Here is a 19,034-nt window from a genome sequence, read left to right on the forward strand (position 1 = left end):
TGGTTCAAAAAGGATGTTGGTCTAATATTATCTTACTTGTCATTATCTCTTCTCTAGTCTGAAAATTGATTTGGAAAAATACGAAAGTCTAAACAATAATCGAATCTTAAAAATAAGATTAATATAATAAAAAGTACTCAGTCTTTAGAGTTCTTACTAATCAAATTCTTAGATTCTTCGCAAAATAATAAGTCCTCATGAGTTAAACGATCAGCAAGCTCATTCTACTAAGAATATGTCTAATGACAAATATCAACATATAATATATATGATAGCAGAAAATGAATCATAACAATATATATAAGCTTTATTGGAAAATAGATTTTTTTTTGTTTCTCGTGCTAAATTTCAATATCCAATATATACTAAATCAATTGTATACCATTCATAATATCTCATATTAAATTAATTAATATAATAAGAATTGATCTCTATTAAAAGTGTATGTCATAGAAATCTATAAAACTAATAAATGTCATATTATTTCTTTAATGAGTATTTTGACTTATAGCCATATCGTACTACTAATCACTATCGGAATGACACTTAAGATTTTTCTAAATAGCTGATCCATCTAGAGTCCCAATAGGTGCCTCTGCAATGCCCTACTAACTTTTCTATCAGTCATTGAGTAAGATTATAGTTATCATAGACAAAAATCTATGAATTATTTTTCTAATTCGGCAAGACTCACTTTGTAGCACATTACAAAGTTATATTTAAATAATTTATTTTCTGAACTTATCTTCTTAAAAATCTGATGCATATTGAATCTCAAATGTCATCATTCTTCTATAATCAAAATTTTCAATTCTTTTAAAATATAATTTATCAAGTATTTATAAATCCAGATACCAATATCTATTTAATATATATATATACATATATATTAGGAAGCATATAGCATTACAATATTCTACCTGAGTTAAATCTTCCAATGCGAGTGGCTAAGGTTTGGGGAAAAAAAAATGAGGCAAATAGGAATCTTCAAAAGTAGGATAACTCTCTCTTATCATGATTTACTTATCCAAATTAAAACTAAAATTTTTGAAAAAAATTACAGACTCTCTTAATCATGATTGTTTTTTTTAATCTTAATTGGTTATTAGGTGTTTGGTTGCATCTTCTGCTACAAGTAGTGGTGGTTTTATTCTTCGCATTGAAGCTCTTATACACGCTTATCTGCTAGAAGATGACTTCGTATTAAGCCAGCCCTACTTCAACAGTGCATCGGTAAATTATGATGCCCGATCTATATTAGACCGGACATAAGCTTGATTACGATTATAATAATCTGATCCGATTCGATCTGACTTAATTAAAGTTGAGAGTAGATTTATTTGAAAAGTACACATTTAACTTATAAAGTAATTATTCCAAGTCTAGTCGGGCTCAGAGTTGGGATCGACCCGAATAACGCTCAGTCCGTGGTATATTCCGAGGTTTCCTACTCTCCGAGAAAGTCTACTTGTAGTCAAACTCCTCCTTTCTCGTATTTATAATCTCTGGCCGTAATCTCTTCATCTCTTTGTACAATCACGTAAGCGTGCAGCTTCAAACTCTTCGCAAGTATTTTCTCTTTTTCTCTCTCGCAAGCTTTGCATTATCGCATTACTTTCTGGGGTTTGTTGTTTATCCCTGCTTATATCGTTTAGTTTCTCTTGGAATTGTTCAGGAAGAAGCTGTGTTTTCTTACTTTACAATTAGGTTATGAGATATTGTCTTCCATCAATGCTTGCACTTTTTTCATGTTTGATCTGTACATCTTTTTGTTGCTCGATGATTTCCAAGCAGTAATAGTCAGATGATTGACTTAGTAGAGAGGATAATTATGCGTTGTTGGGACTAGAAGATTAAAATTTCATAAAATGATTTTGTTTTATTTGAAGGGAGAATTTTAAGTCATAGAAACTCGGGCAATAATTGGAAGTAGAATACAGTTCTTTTATGATATCTTTCTTGTTCAAACAGAGCTTAATTCCTTATTGAACGTGTGACCGTGTGAGAAGGTGATTTTCACATGTCTAGTTTGTTGTATTACGTTAAAGATTGAAGGAAATTAAAAGTTTACAATCATGTTGAAAAACAAAAGACTTCAGTGTGAGGATTCTAGTGAAAAGCATAATTTACATATTGCATCTGAATGAAAAGATTATAAGAAATTATACCTAGAGGGTCGAGCACTAAATTTCTTCCATATTTGATAACTATTAAGTCTATGGTTCATTGATTCCCAAAAGACTGTCTTAACTCTTAACTGTTAAGGGCATGTTAGCTCGCCTTTATGTGGATTCATTTGCTTAAGGGCTTTATAGGGCTTCATATCTTTTCTCTTTTTGTATTTTGTTTCTCACATATTTGAAACATCTGAATGAAAATATTATAAGAAATTGTACTTAGAGGGTCGAGCACTAAATTTCTTCCATATTTGATAACTATTAGGTCTATGGTTCATTGATTCCCAAAAGACTGCCTTAAATCTTAACTGTTAAGGGCATGTTAGCTCACCTTTAAGTGGATTCATTTGCTTAAGGGCTTTGTAGGGCTTTATATCTTTTCTCTTTTTCTATTTTGTTTCACACATCTAAAAGGTCACCAAAGATGCAAAAGGATGATTTTGACATCTCAATATCATTAAATTGGAAAACAGTTCACTGGAAGATATTGATAATAGTGGCTATATGCCATAATAATATTTGAGCAAACACTATTTCAATTTTTCCTGCATTCTTGTCAGTGAGTGGTTTCTTGGTGAATCAGTTTAGTTTAGTTTACACAAAGTTGCATTTCTTCTATTTTTAAGCAAAAAAAAAAATTACTGTTTTTCTCACTTAACAATTTTAATTATCTACATTCTTTTTGTACCATTTTTCTTTTTTGTGTTTGGTTTAAAGCTGAATTGAAGAACTGTTAACTGCTGTTGAATAGGACACCACATCTGGAAGACCGATATAAGAAAACTTGAACAATAGAGGAGTTTGACAGAGATTTTCTTGATATTCCTCGTTTAGGAGGCATTAGCATGGATGATTCACTGGGATTGAACAAAATTTGCCAGAATTGGGGAAAGGCATCAACTCTTAAACATATAGTTCAGGTCTTTTCTACTTATCATAAACTTCATTAGGGAGTTCTTTTGGTATGACTTGTTTTTACTCATATTCTGGTGGACTCCAGAGAATCTAATCGCTGATTGTTTTTCTCCACATTTGTAAAGAAATGATATTTAGTTTTTTCTTTTGCTGTGGACAGATTGGGAATAATGTTTGGAAGCTTGTTGATGAGCTTTCTGATAATTGGTTTGATTCCCCTACCGGTGATAATGGAGTGCCAGCTGATGATGCAACAATAGATGGACATCCTATCACCGACATCAACAAGTTGGAGGATAACAGTTCCATGGAAACTTTAAAAACTTGTGCTCAAGCGAAATCAACCATTTCTTCTTTGGAGGATTCAAGTCAAATAACAGGTCTTGCCATTTTTTATGATGCTTTGAATCAAAGCGTCATTTGTGATGGCAATGGAAAGGAATCATTTGCAACCCAGGCTCCAGGTTCTAGTTTCTGTGCAGAAACAAGTGAAAACTATGTTAATTTTCTTTTAATTCAATGGGTCTTTTTTGAACTCATTAATGATCGATGATTCTTTTACCAGCCAATGGATTCCTCGGATCTGAGGACCGTCAAGATGACATGAGTGTCCAGTTAATGCTGCCAAGATGTACCACACCAAATGGAATGCTGGCTGTTGATGTACCAATTAATGGTGATCCTACTGTTCATATCATCGAAAAGTCAGAAGACAGTCTTATTAATGAAAGTGCAAATTGTTCTCAAGTGGAGTTAGCTATCTCTTCTTTGGAGGATTTGAGTCCAACAATGTCTCTTGACATTGCTCTTGATGATTCAAGTCGAAGCATTGTCTGTGATGATGATGAGAACGAATCTCTTGCAACCAAGTTTTATCATTCTAGTTTCTTGGATGAAGCCAATGAAGTCCTATCTGATGACCATCAAAATGACATGAATGTCGAGTTGACACAGGACAGATGTACCTTGCCAGATAAAGAGCTAGTTGTTGATGCACTAAATGATGGAGACCCTATCACTGACATCAACAAGTCAGAGGATAATTTTAATAAAGTTACAGTTCGAGAAATATCAACTTGTGCTGAACTGGAATCAACAATTAGTCCATTGGAGGATGACTTGGGACAAAACATTGCTATCAATGATAACAGAAAGGAATCTTTTGCAACCAAAGTTCCAGGTGCTTTTCTTGCAAATACAAAAATGAAAATTTTGTTGATGTTTAAATTCAGTGACTATTGAACTCATCTAATTCTTATTTGACCAGCCAACTGTCCATCTGAGGATCATCAAAACAATACAAATGTCAAGTTGATGCTGACAAGATGTAACTCGCTAGATAGAGCACTCGTTAATGCACCGATTGATGATTCCACTGTTATGAACAACAAATCAGAGTATACTCTTTATGAAAATACTTCTGAAGAAATATCAAGCTGTACACAAGTGGAGTCAATCATTTCCTCTTTGAAGGATTTGAGTCCAACAGCATCTATTGATGTTGCTCAAGATGGTTTGAGTCGAAGCATTGCTTGTGATGACAATGAGAAGGAACCTTTTGCCACCAACATTCCAGGTTCTAGTTTCTTAGCAAACTGAAATAAATTTTTTATTGATATTTAACTTGCAGTGACTTTTTCTTTAACTCGTTAATATTTCTTTGACTAGCCAATCAAGTCCTTACATCTGAGACCCATCAAAATGACATGACTGTTGAGTTGATGCTATCAAGATGCTCCTTGCCAAATGAATCATACGGTATGCATTATGCTCTCTACACCGTAGGGTTTTTACTCATTGTACTATCGGGGAGGATTGTTTTCACTCTTTTATCTTATCCTTTTTTATGTCATGATAGATATCTCGACATCTCGAGAATTGATGGTTCGTGTGAAATCAAATAGGAGTGAAGATGAACTCAGCAACTTAGAGATTTTTGAACAACCACAATATCTTGGTTTGTGCTTATCTATTTGAGGTTTCTTCAATATAATTTCTTTGAAGTGAGATCTTCCATAAATCAGTTTGATAATTTTCTTTAGTGAATTTTCATGACAGTCACCACATGCATATTATCTTAGTGTCTGATTTTACTTTTAACTAATGTCAGACTAGGGTATACTGAATGTTTTGCTCTTGACTGAATGTTCTCCCTTATTTATTGTCCTTTCATTGATAACTTGTAACTTGCTTAATCAGCAAGTGTTTATGGATAATTTTGATTTTATTATCTCTATTTCCTGGATAGTCATCTTTAGCATACAAACAAAACTGGTAATTTGTAGGGAAATTCATAATGCAGTAAGTATGTCCATTAGTTCAATTTTTATTTGTCAAGTAGGTCCCATGTTGAACCTCTTAATCAATTGGGCATGTTGCCTGCAATTCGTTCTTCCCATTCATAATAAGACATTCTGCATATAGCTTAAGGATTTTCCTAAAAATTTGAATATATGAACGACTAAATATAATGTTCATTGACCTTTCAAGTTCCTGATAAGTTGCTTCATGGTTGCAGCTATTCGAGAAATCTCATACAGCTCCAGAAATGAAGAGATATCTAACAGTATTAAGACCATTGATCTGAACACAATACTAGGAGATCTTGAAGATGTAGATCTTGACGATACTTGGGGTGATGATGAGAATTATGAACTTGCCTTAGCTTCTTCTATGGAAAGCAAGAAAAAGCCGTACTGGGTAATTGAATTTGATGCATGACCTCATAACTCATAAGTTTCTGCTTCTCTTTTACATCTGACAGATATTAACAGTTCACTCGGACAAAGTTATGAATCTATGCACTTTAACATAATCCTATGTCTTCTGATACACATAATCTCACCTGCCTTACATAATTGTGATACATTTTCATTTAAAGCGGTATGTTAGTGTATACACATCAAACTAACTATTTATCACTCCATATTTAACGGTTGTGACTTGGTCATCAGAGTATGTATGTTCAAGACTCCTCTATCAAATACAAACTCAATTAGTGTTCGCATAAAGGTTCAGTTGTAGATTATTTTCTCTTTTATCTGTTATTCGTTGTTCCAATGATCATTGATCATCATTGATTAAAGTTACGTTCTGCTTAAGCTGCACCAGTAATTATAGTCTTAAGTTGAGAGAAGTTTGAATGAGTGTAGACAGTAGAGACCAAAGCCACAATAGTTTTTTTTTTTTTTTGATTAAAAAAGCTACAATAGTTAGTGTAGCATCTTTTCCCCTTTATGCTAACCCTCCCATGAAGTTGAAGTCAATCTTTGGATCTTTCTAGCTCTAGGGATCAGAAACTACAAGATAACAAGGATCAAGCACATTCTGAACCCAACCTGAAGTATCCAAATTAAACTACACTTATGATAGGATACACATGACAACTCAATTATGCCCTGATGTATTTTGCTTCAAACACATGCTAGGTTTTATTTTCGTCTCAGTTGTAATTATTTTCTCCGACTAGGTTTGGCATCTTGCATATTCCATTACAACTGTTTCCTTCATCATTGTAGACAATCATATAGGTTATCTTATTATTCAATGATATACGAAACATCTTTCTTTCCATTGTGTGCATATTTGCTTACATTGTTGCACAATTCCGAGTTTGCATCATGAACACTATTTATGAAGATCTTCACTAAGTACCTTTTTCACAGGTAAAACTCAAAGCATCCGTTATTTCAAACTTAAGATGGTTAAAGGAAAACAAGCAGTTGCGCAATGCTTATAGGAGTGTCTATTTACGAAAGCAACACAAAGAAAGAAGTCACCCATCATCATTTTCTACCTCATCACGTGTGCATGATTCTCTCTCGTCAGATTGGGAGCTCCTGTGAATTATTTTCTTGTAAGTAGCAAATAATCTTCAGTCAAGCTTAGCTCTTTCCCTGGCAAACCTGGAGAGAGGTTATGTTGCTACTATGAGTCAGTCTAGTATAACTGATAATATGCCGTATTGCTTTCTGCAATGTGTTATGTTGCGAAAAGTACTTATTATATAGTTTGTTAGCTCAACATTTTCGGGGTTCATTTTTTTTATACTTATTGGTGATATTTGATTATAGTCTATATGGGGGAGATTATATACTTGTGATCTAGGTTGCGACAAAGTCATATACTAATTCTAGGTCTTTTATGCCTATGTATCTGTCAGGGCTGTGCTCCTTGTTGTATAATAATTTTATCTTTGAGTTTGATATCCTATTTTACTTTGTTGTGATGCTTACTATTGGCAAATCCATTTCTAGTTAAATGACTACTTGAATCTAGGGCTTAGAAAAGGAAAATTGAAAATAAAAGGAGAAAATTATTATGAAAATAGCAATTACAATCTACACCTTGTCCAAACATCCAACCAAATGCAGGATAAGTAGACCAATTCATGCGCTTGTTAAGGCTGGTAATGGATATGCCAATTTGACTTCATGAACTACATATTCTGATCAGATCGGTGACTAGGTTGCATTAATTTCACGATTGACTATTAGATAAGTTGCATCAGGTCTTGAATGCATACCATGTTAAGAGCTGTCAATAAATATGATCAGTTTGACTACAAAATATGGTCTACAGGGTCTTCTTAGATTTTTTTTTTTTTTTTTTTTTTTTAAGATTGCATACTATTTTAGGTCAGGAATTGCATTATTATTTTAAAGAAAGTTGTATGCCTTTTTAGACTTCTGAAGAATAGATCATTTCCGGGGAAAAAACTAAATCTCTAGTTGAAGGACTACCTGAATCTAGGACTTGGAAAAAGAAAATTGAAATTAAGTAAAAAAGATTGGGTCTTGGCCTTAAAAAAAGGTAATATTTTGGGTTTAATACCGATATTTAAGCATATCCAACCAAACGCAGGATTGGTAGACCAATTCATGCATCACGGAGAGCTGGAAATGGATATGCCAATATGACTAGTCAACATGAATTATATTAATTCTGATGAATTGGTGACTAAGTCTTTTCGTTCTGATTTAATAGTATATCATTCTTTCAGAAAATAAATAAATTTAATAGTGTATCTGAGTGAGAAGATAACAGTTTTTGAGCAAACCAGCCCTCTCATTTTCTTAGGGGGTCTAATTTTATGTCTCAATCAGTAATTTTTAAATATAAGTTCATAATTGGATTAGTAACTTATAGGAAAATTTTTAAATCACTCAGAAAATTACAAAGTTCGAGAGATTTTTTTTTTCATATAAATCACTTTCCCGATCAACAGTTTGTATATATTTGAAGTTTTTCTTCTGATCTTGGCAATTTTTTAAGTGAATTTAAAATTTCTACATAGATTGTTAATTTAGTCAGCGACTTATATTTAAAATTATTAATTTAGATATCAATTTTAAAACATTACCTAATTTTATGTATAAATTTTAAAATAAATTAGATGCATATTTAAAGTAAAGTAGACGGATAAAGAAATTAAGAGCAACCATAAAATAGTCAAAAACTTTGTAAAGATAGGGTGTAAATAAACTTGTGAAGTGCAGTAACTAAGGATTTGAGAAAAACCTTACAATTTAACCCTTGTAAGGTTCTTATAAGGTTCAAAGGAGGGCTAAAACTTTTTACACATTTATTATTTATTATTATTTTTAATGTGAATTATTTATTCACATGTTATTCTTAACATCTTGGACACTTTATATATGGAAAAGAAATATATTTGGTTAAATATTTTTGTAGATAATGCATTAGACAAACGCCACTAACAAATAACTATCAAATAAGTATATTGTCTTAATGAAGAGATGAGCAGACCGTGTTTTGGCATCAGCGTAATTGAATGGATACCAATATTTATACGTATATTAGCTTAGGGAATCCATCATATAAATTCTATATCTAATTACAATATATATTGAAGCAGCATCTTTAGAAACATGACTCCAAACAACCCTTTAATTTATATATTTTTGACATATAAAGAAAAAAAGTCAGTTTATAACACCTCCGATTTCCCTAAGATAACTCCACAAACCGAAGAAAGCTTAAGACTCCTTTTTTTTAAGCATTCCGCTGACTTAAGCACATCATCCTCTTTTCGATTATTAGGTGGTTCGAAGTTGAAGTCATAAGTAACCAAAAATAATATAGAAGATATCCATGTAAAAAACTTTAAAAGGTATGCATCTAATGATGCAATTCAGAAGGAGTCAGGGAGAATTGAAGGATTCGCACAAACTTCTTTTAATATATATATATTAACGCATTAGATAGGAAGAGCACGTTATGGTTTACTTGTTCAAACCGCGCTGGAGCACCAAAAAGGACTGCCAACTGCGTTATCTAGGCGGCTACGTCTCGATCCACTGACCAATACGAAGTCTTTCGGCAACTGCCAAAAAGCTTGACGAGTTCTTATGCAAAAGCCTGCGTGTGTCTATATAAACCCCATCTAATAGCTAGGGAGCTTATAACCTCCTCACAAACAAATTAAACGAAAGGCTTCACAGTTCTCATGGCTTCCTCAGTTCGTCTCTTAGTTCTCTTAGCTCTCGTTTGTACATTCTGGGCTGCTTCTCCTGTAGCCTCCTTTGGCCTTGACGATATTGATCAGGGCTCACTCGTGAAGAAGTTTGAGGAGTTCATGAGTAAATATGGCAAGGTTTACAAGGACGCCAAGGAGCAGCTGAAACGCTTCCAGATCTTTAAGGACAACTTCCAGTACATCGAAGCATTCAACAATGGTACCGGAAAGTTCAACCTCACCCTCGCCATTAACGAGTTTGCCGACATGACCAATGAGGAGTTCCTCGCCACTCACACCGGCTATAAGTCTCTCAAGAGTTCTTCACCGCCGACGAAGCCGTTCAACTACAAGACGACGAGCCCGTCCGCAACCATCGATTGGAGGACTATGGGTGCTGTGACTAATGTCAAGAACCAAGAGCAATGTGGTAAGAATATGGTCAGCTCTTATGCCATTTAACTAAATTTACTAAGAAGAGAACTACAGATAATACAAGGCTTTTTCTCTTTTTTTTTCATAAGTATGCTCCTCTAGAATATCTTATTATGGGTATACCCCTCTTTATGTGGATATATACCTCCTTATAAACCTTATTTTTCGTTTGGATAGCCCTCAAAGCTAAATTACTATTAAATTTTGGTCAATTTATAAGAAATTTAAACCTTTATTCTTGTTTTCATTTCAAGATTATTTTATATATTATTTTCATCTGTTAAATAATTGATATTTTAATTTATAATTCTAAATTTATTTCTTCAATAATATTTATTTCAAAACAATGACTTTGAAAGAGTATACAACCAAATAAGGATATTCTGAATGCTATACAAGGAACTTAACCCATTTTCTACTGATATTGTACTTTGCAACTAATCTGTTGGGCCTACCGATGTAAGGAGTGGACATTGTTTTTGAGCCAAAATTTGGTGTTCGATCAGGTTCAGTCAACTCAAGCCTAGCCGAACCTGAGTTATACATAGTATATATATATATATATATATATATATATATATATATATATATATATATATATATAATTTTATCTAGCTGAGTCAAAATGAGCTGGATTTGGCTCAAACTCGGCTCAACAAATTATTTTCAAGCATAAATTAACCGCTCAAGACCAGCTCAACTCAATTCTCAATTTAAGCCGAGTCAGAGCCAAGCTGCTCATTTATTTTGTCAGCCGCAGTCGTGCCTTTCATGGTTCATGCATAAGACAAATATTAGGAATTGTAATCATTACGTATACTATAAATTCTAGTAGTATTATTTTATGTAATCAACAACAATGGAAGTAATTATATGCATACATATATATATATATATATATATATATGTAACTTTTTGCCTTCGATACTGTACTAAGCATATGTACTACATATATAGGAAGTTGTTGGGCATTCTCTGCGGCGGCAGCAATGGAAGGGATCGTTCAAATCAAAACAGGAGCATTGATATCCTTATCAGAGCAGCTACTTGTCGACTGCGATAATACCAACCATGGATGCAACGGCGGTTGGCCCGCGAAAGCCTTCTCTTTCATCATCGAAACTGGTGGTCTAACAACTGAGGCTATCTATCCCTACACAGGAGTTGAAGGCACCTGCGATATCTCAAAACTATCTCAACCTGTAGCTTCTATCATCGACTACAGCATTGTACCTGAAAACAACGAAGCATTGCTCATGAAAGCTGTGTTCCACCAACCTGTATCGGTTGCGATCGATGCAGGCGGTCAAGAGTTCCAATTCTACAGTGGTGGTATTTTTACAGGACCGTGTGGGACTGAGCTTAATCACGCCGTTACAATCGTTGGTTATGGAGAAGGTATCGATGGAACGAGCTACTGGATAGTGAAGAACTCATGGGGCGAGTCATGGGGTGAGGGTGGTTACATACTAATGCAAAAGGATGTGGATGCTGAAGAAGGGTTGTGTGGTATTGCCAGGGAAGCTTCATTCCCAGTTATCTAAGGATTCAGTAAATGATTTCTCCATTGACTCCAGTGATTGTTTTATTTGTATGTTTGTTTAGTTGGAAGTGTAATAAAGGAACATCGAACTGCTTAAGATTATTGTACGTGAAGGAAATTGTCCCTGTTTGACTAGTAAATAAATGTGCACGTTTTTCTTTTTATCTTCCTTTTCCATATGATCTTTGCTACCATCTTAGGCCTCGTTGACATGTAAAATATGATTGATTAAAATAGAAATAGTAATTTTTATTTGTTATTATTTAATATAGTAATAAATACTTTTATGTTCACTTATATTCTGAATAAAAATGTAATAATTAATTACTTTTAATATGATATAAAATAAAAGAAATAATCTATTACATCTTTATAAAATTATGATAAATATTATTTAATTTGATATAAAATAAATTAATGGGATAGATATCATGGATAAATTAATAATTAGTTTAATGTGTAGTATAAGATGTAATTTTAATTAATAATATTTGTATTCTAGAATATCTCCATTATTATATTACCTGTTATTTAGGATAAGAAATGTATTCTAAATAAGAAAAGAATTATTATTGAAGTTAACGGGGCTTAAGTTATAACCTCCTCCATTTTCCCACTTTTACCTCTTATCTAGGAGGAGCAAAGATGTCTCTTGTCCTTGAGTGGCTCTTCTTTCTTCTCTTCCTCTACATTCTTTTATTTCTTCATTCTTAGATCGCTCGGCAGTTTTCACTGAGGCAATTTTCATTGAATATTAGATTTCAATATTTGTTTAAAATATTACAAAAATAGTTTGAGAAAACTATTTTGTATCTTTACATGAAAAATCTTCTTTTTATACATATTTACTAATTGTGCTTCAGATTTTAGTAATACCATAAATTCCTATAGGTTTAGAAAGCAATCAGGGATACATTTGATTTAAAAAAGTTTCCTACCTAGATCGTTCCAAATAAGAAAGATTAAATGTATTTCATTTTTGTTCCGTTCGGTTAAATTTATTTCTAAATAAAATTCATATAATTTACTCCAAAAGTAATTTATTGAACTCCATTGCCTGAGAAAAAAGCAAATGAATCAGTTTATTGTTTTCCACTCTTAATTATATTAATAACGTAACAGTTCTACATATGAAACGGTAGCGTCAATGTTCATATTAACCAAACTCGTACTCCAGACATATAAATTAACCATGACTATTCTCCCCTTCAACGTATCTGATTCTCTTCCTCATAACCCAAAATGGGATTCGGTTCTCCTCTCCTCTTCTACATTGCTTTTGCTTCTTACGTTGCTTCTGTACAAGGTTCGATGCCAGAGTTTAACATTCCCAGCGGCAGTGGAAAGTGTAACCCTTTCAATGGGAGCTGGGTCTACGACTACTCCAAACCAGTGCTCTATGACTCAAAGAGTTGTCCCTTTATTCGTAAGGAGTACGATTGCCTTAAATATGGCCGCCCAGATAGAGAATACCTCAAATATCAATGGAAACCCCACACTTGTGGACTCCAGAGGCCAGTTTCTTTTCTATCTCTCTCTCTCTTCTTATTTTTCGACAGTTAGTATATGATGTGATGAAATAAATGATAGAAAATCTGTGTGTAGGCTTGATGGCAGGCAGTTTATTATGAAGTGGATGGGGAAGAGAGTAATGTTTGTTGGTGACTCGTTGAGTGTGAATCAGTACGAGTCGATGCTTTGCGTGATTTATGCCGTAAATCCACGTGTAAAATATACTATGATCACAGAGGGCGACGTCACTACTGTCAGATTTTTGGTGGAGTCCTTATATCTCTGTACGTAGTTAAATTGATCCATTACTCGATATTAGTATTGATATCAATGCCTGGATGCAGAGCTATGACATGAGCGTTATACTCCATCTCTCTCATTACTTAGTCGACATCGTCCAAGAGCCAATCGGACGAGTTCTCAAGCTTGATTCCATGGCAACTGGAAACGCAATATGGCGCAGTGCAGACGTCCTCATCTTTAACACGTGGCATTGGTGGACCCGAGTTGGACCCACTCGACCGTGATTACTCCGACCATAATTATATACGTTAATTATCTTGATTAGCTTCGGGATTACTTACTTGTGGTGTTGTAGATGGGATTACGTGCAACATGGGAGCATGATACTCAAAGACATGGATCGCATTAGAGCTTTTTGGATGGCATTGAGAACATGGTCCAGATGGGTAGATACCAGTGTTGATACAACTACTACCAAAGTCTTCTACTTGGGTGTCTCTCCCTCATAGTAAGTTCCCACATACTTGATTGTTGTTATTCCATGAACCTTTAAATTATTTTTTGTCCTATATTTTCTATATATCCTATAATAGTTTTTTAATTTTTTTTATAAATCACAGCCTATATTTTGACCATTCTAATTAACACCCTATCTTGAGGATTTTATAATTTGATCTCTCAATTTTTTCTATAATTTTCATGTAGAATCATAACTAATGGGGTAGGATTTAATTTTGAGAAATATAATTTAGATTTAGCGGGACATGATTCAATTCTGGGAAAGAGGATTTATCGGATTTAGTGTAATTAACTTAGGAAAAAGGATTATGTTTAGTGGGATAGGATTTAGTTTTCTAGGTTAAATTAGAACTTTTAAATATATTTTAGTAATATAATTAGTAGAGTTATATAAATTGTATAATAAGTTAATACCGCTTAGACAAAGTTAACGCTAGAATGTTATATAAAAATTATAAGGAAAAACAAAATGTAGGGTTATAAAATCTTTAAAAACAAGGTGTTAAATAGAAAATTTATTAGAAAAATATAGGGACTTATTTATAAAATTCTCTAGGTTTTATTTTGTTTTCCTTAAAAATCTATTTTAGAACTCCTTTTTATCTTTTTATCTTTTTTTAAATTTGGCCTCTATAATTTTTGTTTAATTTCTTGATTTTTTATTTCTCTACTTTATGGTAAAATTTAGTGGACAAACTTGGGGAGAGGCAAAGGCAGGGACCTGCAAAGGACAAACACGTCCATTGTTAAACGCCTCAAGATACCCTACAAGCCCTATGCCGCAAGAAGCCATTGTGAAGCAAGTGCTGAGGAAGATGGCAAAGCCAGTGCATCTCTTGGACATTACCTTCCTCTCGCAGCTCAGGAAAGATGCCCATCCATCAACATACAATGGAATACGATCTCGCAACGACTGCACCCATTGGTGTCTTCCTGGCCTTCCAGATACATGGAACCAACTATTTCAAGCTGTCCTTGTTAGTTTGAACCCGCGAAGGAAGTGATATCTATAGGAGATCTTAGGAAATAGCCAAAATCTTCCTTCCATTCTTAGATGCCTTCAATTCTTAACAAAATTATAAAACGACAATCTATCTGAATCAAATCATAAATATTATAAAAATAGTGATATAAAAAACTATTTTTGTACTTTTAAAGAATATCTTCGACTTGAATGTGAGAGGAGGAGACTGCGTATGCTATAAAAGAGGCCATGTAGCATGTAATGAAACAAATTAATTCCATATATATAATGCACTGAGTTCAAAGTTATCTCCAAGGCTCCAAATTACAACTGCAGGTTGTACATCTCCAACAGCGATTGGCCCTTTACCCCTTTTCTCTTTATTCTTCTGTTTCGCAAGTCAACAAAGACCAAATGCAATGGGCTGTAAATAGATGGGTGCGTCCAAGTTCTTCACATGCTTGCCTAAGGGCCCAAAAGATTTGGACATATTAGATATGCCTTAACTACATGACTTTTGCCGATCATTGTTCCGTTAGTGCATCTCATATATATCGGTATCAGAATAAAGTGAGGGACAAATAGAGGAAGCGTATCAATCTTCATGCACTTTCTTCTAAGTAATGTATCTGGCCAAGCAAATCTTTCATTCACCATATGGAGGAATTGGAAAGGAGATTCACAAAAAAAGACAGTGTTTGTCAACATCCCAATCCTCGTCGACGAAAGGAAGCAGAGCTGATCAAAGATATTATATTGAGTAAGTGATGATTGGCTTGCTGTTTGTTACGCCGATTAAATAAAAATATATTCCTACCTTCCACTCCCACATTATTCGCACCTTTAACCAAACTCGCTGCGCCCATAAGAATCCAGCACGGAATACGTCCGCAAAAGGCTACAAACCGTAGACTATATATCGGACAAAACCCAGCCAATTTGCCCACTTCTCTCTTTATCTCTCTCTCTCTCTCTCTCTCTCCCCCCACCCCCTTCAATTATGAGATCCAAATCCAACATAAGCTTGGGTTCTCTTCTCTTCTTCTGCGGTCTAGTATCTCTTTCTCCATTCTTATTTCAACGTGGAGTTGCCTCCAGGTCCTCTAAGAGCAAGGGAGTGATCTCCGATTGCAACCCGTTCGCTGGAAACTGGGTCTACGACGAGTCGTATCCAATATATGACTCTTCAAATTGCCCGTTTATCCGCAAGGAGTTCGATTGCATAAAGTATGGTCGACCAGATAAGTTCTATCTCAAATATCGATGGAAGCCCAATTCGTGTGAGCTGCCAAGGTTGGTTGCTGATGCTAAACTCGTTGCAATTTTGATGATTTCCGAAGGGGATCAATTTTTGATGGTTTTCTTCTCTCTCTCTCTCTCTCTTTTTTCTTTGTGGATAGATTTGATGGGAAGGAGTTGCTGAGGAGATGGAGTGGGAAGAGAATAATGTTCGTTGGTGACTCGTTGAGTGCGAACCAGTACGAGTCCATGCTTTGCTTGCTGCACTCGGCGGCGCCGAACGCAAGCTGGACCAGCTCGCCTGGGATGGGAATACTTTCTTCCATAAAGTTCGAGGTAGGTGTAAAGAGACACTATTGATCTTTTTAAGACGTTTTTACCTTAAACCATAAACCTCAGTTAATCTGTGAGTATTTCTATCATCCGATGTCTATGATAAAGTTAAAATGATACATTAACTAACATCACACTAATTTTGGGGTAATACGTAAAAAGAAGAAAATAATCCAATTGCCTCATAAAGCATATATAGAACTAACGCGTCACAAATTTGTGGCTCATATGGACTGCTACATCATCTGTATCACGTCGCCATCCATCTCGTGTGAGCATAAACTCGTGATTAGATAATCAGTTAATCAAAAATGTTGTTAAAGCTATTACTTATTAGGTAGGAATGTTGGGATATATAATCCTATTCGAATTCACTTATTAGTCTGGTTAGGATCTAGTCACGTCGGAGTTAAGTGATTATGATGCAAACACAAACATAACCCATATATTATATATGTCACAAATTTAACTTTAAGTCATTCAAATTATAAGCCAATTTATTTGTACTGTAAATGAGTTTTTTTTTTTGAATTATAAATATATTTATTTTTATGTTATAACCAAATTAATTGGTTCATAAATTTGTCCTCATGTTATAAATGGGCTGGCGGGTTCGATTTTTGTCCAAAGAGAAATTAAATCTAGGATAGGGACTTCTTAGCAGCCATATTAACAGGTGGTTACCACTTCACACTTCAATGTTCTACATTTAATTTAATTAAGTAGACTAGTAGTTGATATCGTATATTTCTTTGGGACCATTTTTTAACCTTTTGAACATCTTTTCTCAGTCAATTAAGTGGGTCACAAGATGCAGCCTCTAGAAGATAATCTTAATTAAATAAATACTTATTTTCTCTAAAATTCTATTAGCCTTTCTTCGACTAGCAGTTTGGTGTAGTTTTCTCAAAACATAGCAAGGGATTCTTATTCATTTAAATGCTAGATGGTAATCAAATATATGAACATGGAACTTAAAAATTCTAGTGTGTTCATGTGACAAAACGTTATGAAGCACAGTTCACCATGATTCATTTGTGAATTGGATGTTAGTGTCGGCAGGTGTGCATCATGTTCCTCCAGCATGCACAACCATCCATATACATCAGCGTCGTGCCAAATCCACCAATATATAATCCTTCATGATGTCATCTGGTGCATGAGAAGGACATAGTATAAGCATAGTAACCTACTTCGTGCACATTTTGTAGATCCATAAGTTACTCTAATATTGCGTGTATTTAAGAGAAAGCATTCTTCTAAAGTCTAATCTTATGCTTAATAGCTATCCATAGTTAGGAAGAAGAGCCTAAGCAGTTTGTGCTCTTGGTTTTCTTGATCACATATATATATATATATATATGTTAAGAGAAGGCATTTACGTTGTAGGATTACAATGTTACCATGATGTACTACCTCTCCCATTACTTGGTGGACATAGTAAGAGAGAAAATTGGGAGGGTGCTCAAGCTCGACTCCATCCAAGCTGGTCATGTATGGCTCGGAGCAGACGTGCTAATCTTCAACACATGGCATTGGTGGCCTCGCCGTGGGCCCTCACAACCGTACGTATGTGAGCACTACCTACTACGTTGATACATGTAGAATTGCTTAACAATATGATTTAAATTGTTTCGAGTAGATGGGACTTTGTGCAAGATGGTAAAAACATAATGGCAGACATGGATCGAACTGTGGCTTTCTCCAAGGCATTGCAGACGTGGGCCAAATGGGTAGATTCCAATGTCAATCCTGCCACCACTGAGGTCTTCTACCAGAGTGTCTCTCCAGATCATTACCAGTAAGTGTACATCACCAGTTCAGATGGAATCTGTTGTCTTTAATCAAACATGAAGACTCTGGACTCAAGTTCACATGCCATGCATTTATTATGTCTTAACCTTATACCCATATGCACCGATTTGTCTATTGCCCCTCCTTTGGTATCTTCCCATATGTTTCAAACAAAAGCCAATGTTAGTTGTCCATTGCCTGCTTTAGAGATCTATATATAAATCGCCTGATTAGTTGTATGCTATATAGAAGAGAAAGAAGAGAACGATGCAGGTATTTACAAGCACAGCAAACCAAAGGGGCCTCTGTCTGATATACGATTCTTTTGTCTTACTGATAAATTCCAGTGGGCAAGATTGGGGCGAGCCAGGGCAAAGTTGCTCAGGACAAACAAAACCACTCAATTCCTCAACTTATCCTGCAGGTCCAATGCCACAAGAAGCCATTGTGAAGAATGTGTTGAACTCCATGTCAAAGCCAGTGTATCTGTTGGACATATCATTCTTGTCACAGCTCAGAAAAGATGCTCATCCTTCTAAGTACAATGGAATCCAGTTGCGTGAGGACTGCAGCCATTGGTGCATTGCTGGCCTTACTGATACGTGGAATCAATTATTATACGCGGCAATTCTTTCTTGGAAATGAGGGCAAAGTTATAGGAGAATATGAATAAAAAATAACCATTCTTATACATCCATATATCTCAAGAAATGATATTAGATCTTATGTATTTAACAAATAAATTGGCCAAATCAAGGACGATATAATTGAATGATATTACTAAGTTGTTCTTCTTGTTGTTGGTTTTTATTTTTCCTTCATTCAAGTGCAATTCTATGAACGCACCATATGTGCATTAATATATTAATGTGCATTTGAAGG

General features: G+C 34.6%; 4 protein-coding genes across 8 annotated transcripts; all 4 read left to right on the forward strand.

Moving 5' to 3' along the window:
- The first annotated feature begins 1,406 nt into the window (after positions 1-1,406).
- LOC140765485 (uncharacterized) lies at positions 1,407-7,299 on the forward strand. Of its 4 annotated transcripts, none has more exons than XM_073104599.1 (9): positions 1,409-1,540; positions 2,929-3,097; positions 3,253-3,556; positions 3,658-4,272; positions 4,360-4,668; positions 4,761-4,850; positions 4,951-5,049; positions 5,611-5,792; positions 6,758-7,299. In XM_073104599.1, exons 2-9 carry the CDS (start codon positions 3,023-3,025, stop codon positions 6,935-6,937), a joined length of 1,854 nt encoding a protein of 617 aa, XP_072960700.1. In that variant the 5' UTR covers positions 1,409-1,540; positions 2,929-3,022; the 3' UTR covers positions 6,938-7,299. The 4 variants fall into 4 exon arrangements, with proteins under 4 accessions (XP_072960702.1, XP_072960700.1, XP_072960699.1 ...); XM_073104598.1 differs by having other exon boundaries at positions 1,422-1,569; XM_073104601.1 differs by lacking the exon at positions 2,929-3,097 and having other exon boundaries at positions 1,407-1,540.
- A 2,213-nt stretch (positions 7,300-9,512) lies between these two features.
- LOC140765398 (senescence-specific cysteine protease SAG12-like) lies at positions 9,513-11,712 on the forward strand. The gene is made up of 2 exons (XM_073104461.1): positions 9,513-10,000; positions 10,963-11,712. Exons 1-2 carry the CDS (start codon positions 9,562-9,564, stop codon positions 11,547-11,549), a joined length of 1,026 nt encoding a protein of 341 aa, XP_072960562.1. The 5' UTR covers positions 9,513-9,561; the 3' UTR covers positions 11,550-11,712.
- A 1,078-nt stretch (positions 11,713-12,790) lies between these two features.
- On the forward strand, positions 12,791-14,826 carry LOC140765040 (protein trichome birefringence-like 38). The gene is made up of 5 exons (XM_073103958.1): positions 12,791-13,062; positions 13,154-13,313; positions 13,405-13,547; positions 13,659-13,811; positions 14,511-14,826. Exons 1-5 carry the CDS (start codon positions 12,791-12,793, stop codon positions 14,824-14,826), a joined length of 1,044 nt encoding a protein of 347 aa, XP_072960059.1.
- Positions 14,827-15,659: 833 nt separating this feature from the next.
- LOC140764247 (protein trichome birefringence-like 37) lies at positions 15,660-18,843 on the forward strand. Of its 2 annotated transcripts, none has more exons than XM_073102712.1 (5): positions 15,660-16,079; positions 16,187-16,361; positions 17,748-17,923; positions 18,001-18,159; positions 18,577-18,843. In XM_073102712.1, the coding sequence occupies exons 1-5, from the start codon at positions 15,787-15,789 to the stop codon at positions 18,689-18,691; spliced, it is 918 nt and encodes a 305-aa protein (XP_072958813.1). In that variant the 5' UTR covers positions 15,660-15,786; the 3' UTR covers positions 18,692-18,843. The 2 variants fall into 2 exon arrangements, with proteins under 2 accessions (XP_072958813.1, XP_072958811.1); XM_073102710.1 differs by having other exon boundaries at positions 15,671-16,079; positions 18,500-18,843.
- The last annotated feature ends 191 nt before the right edge of the window (positions 18,844-19,034 follow it).

Source organism: Typha angustifolia, chromosome 8 (assembly GCF_048772165.1).
Source record: "Typha angustifolia cultivar Huaian chromosome 8, ASM4877216v1, whole genome shotgun sequence".
Classification (NCBI taxonomy): domain Eukaryota; kingdom Viridiplantae; phylum Streptophyta; class Magnoliopsida; order Poales; family Typhaceae; genus Typha; species Typha angustifolia.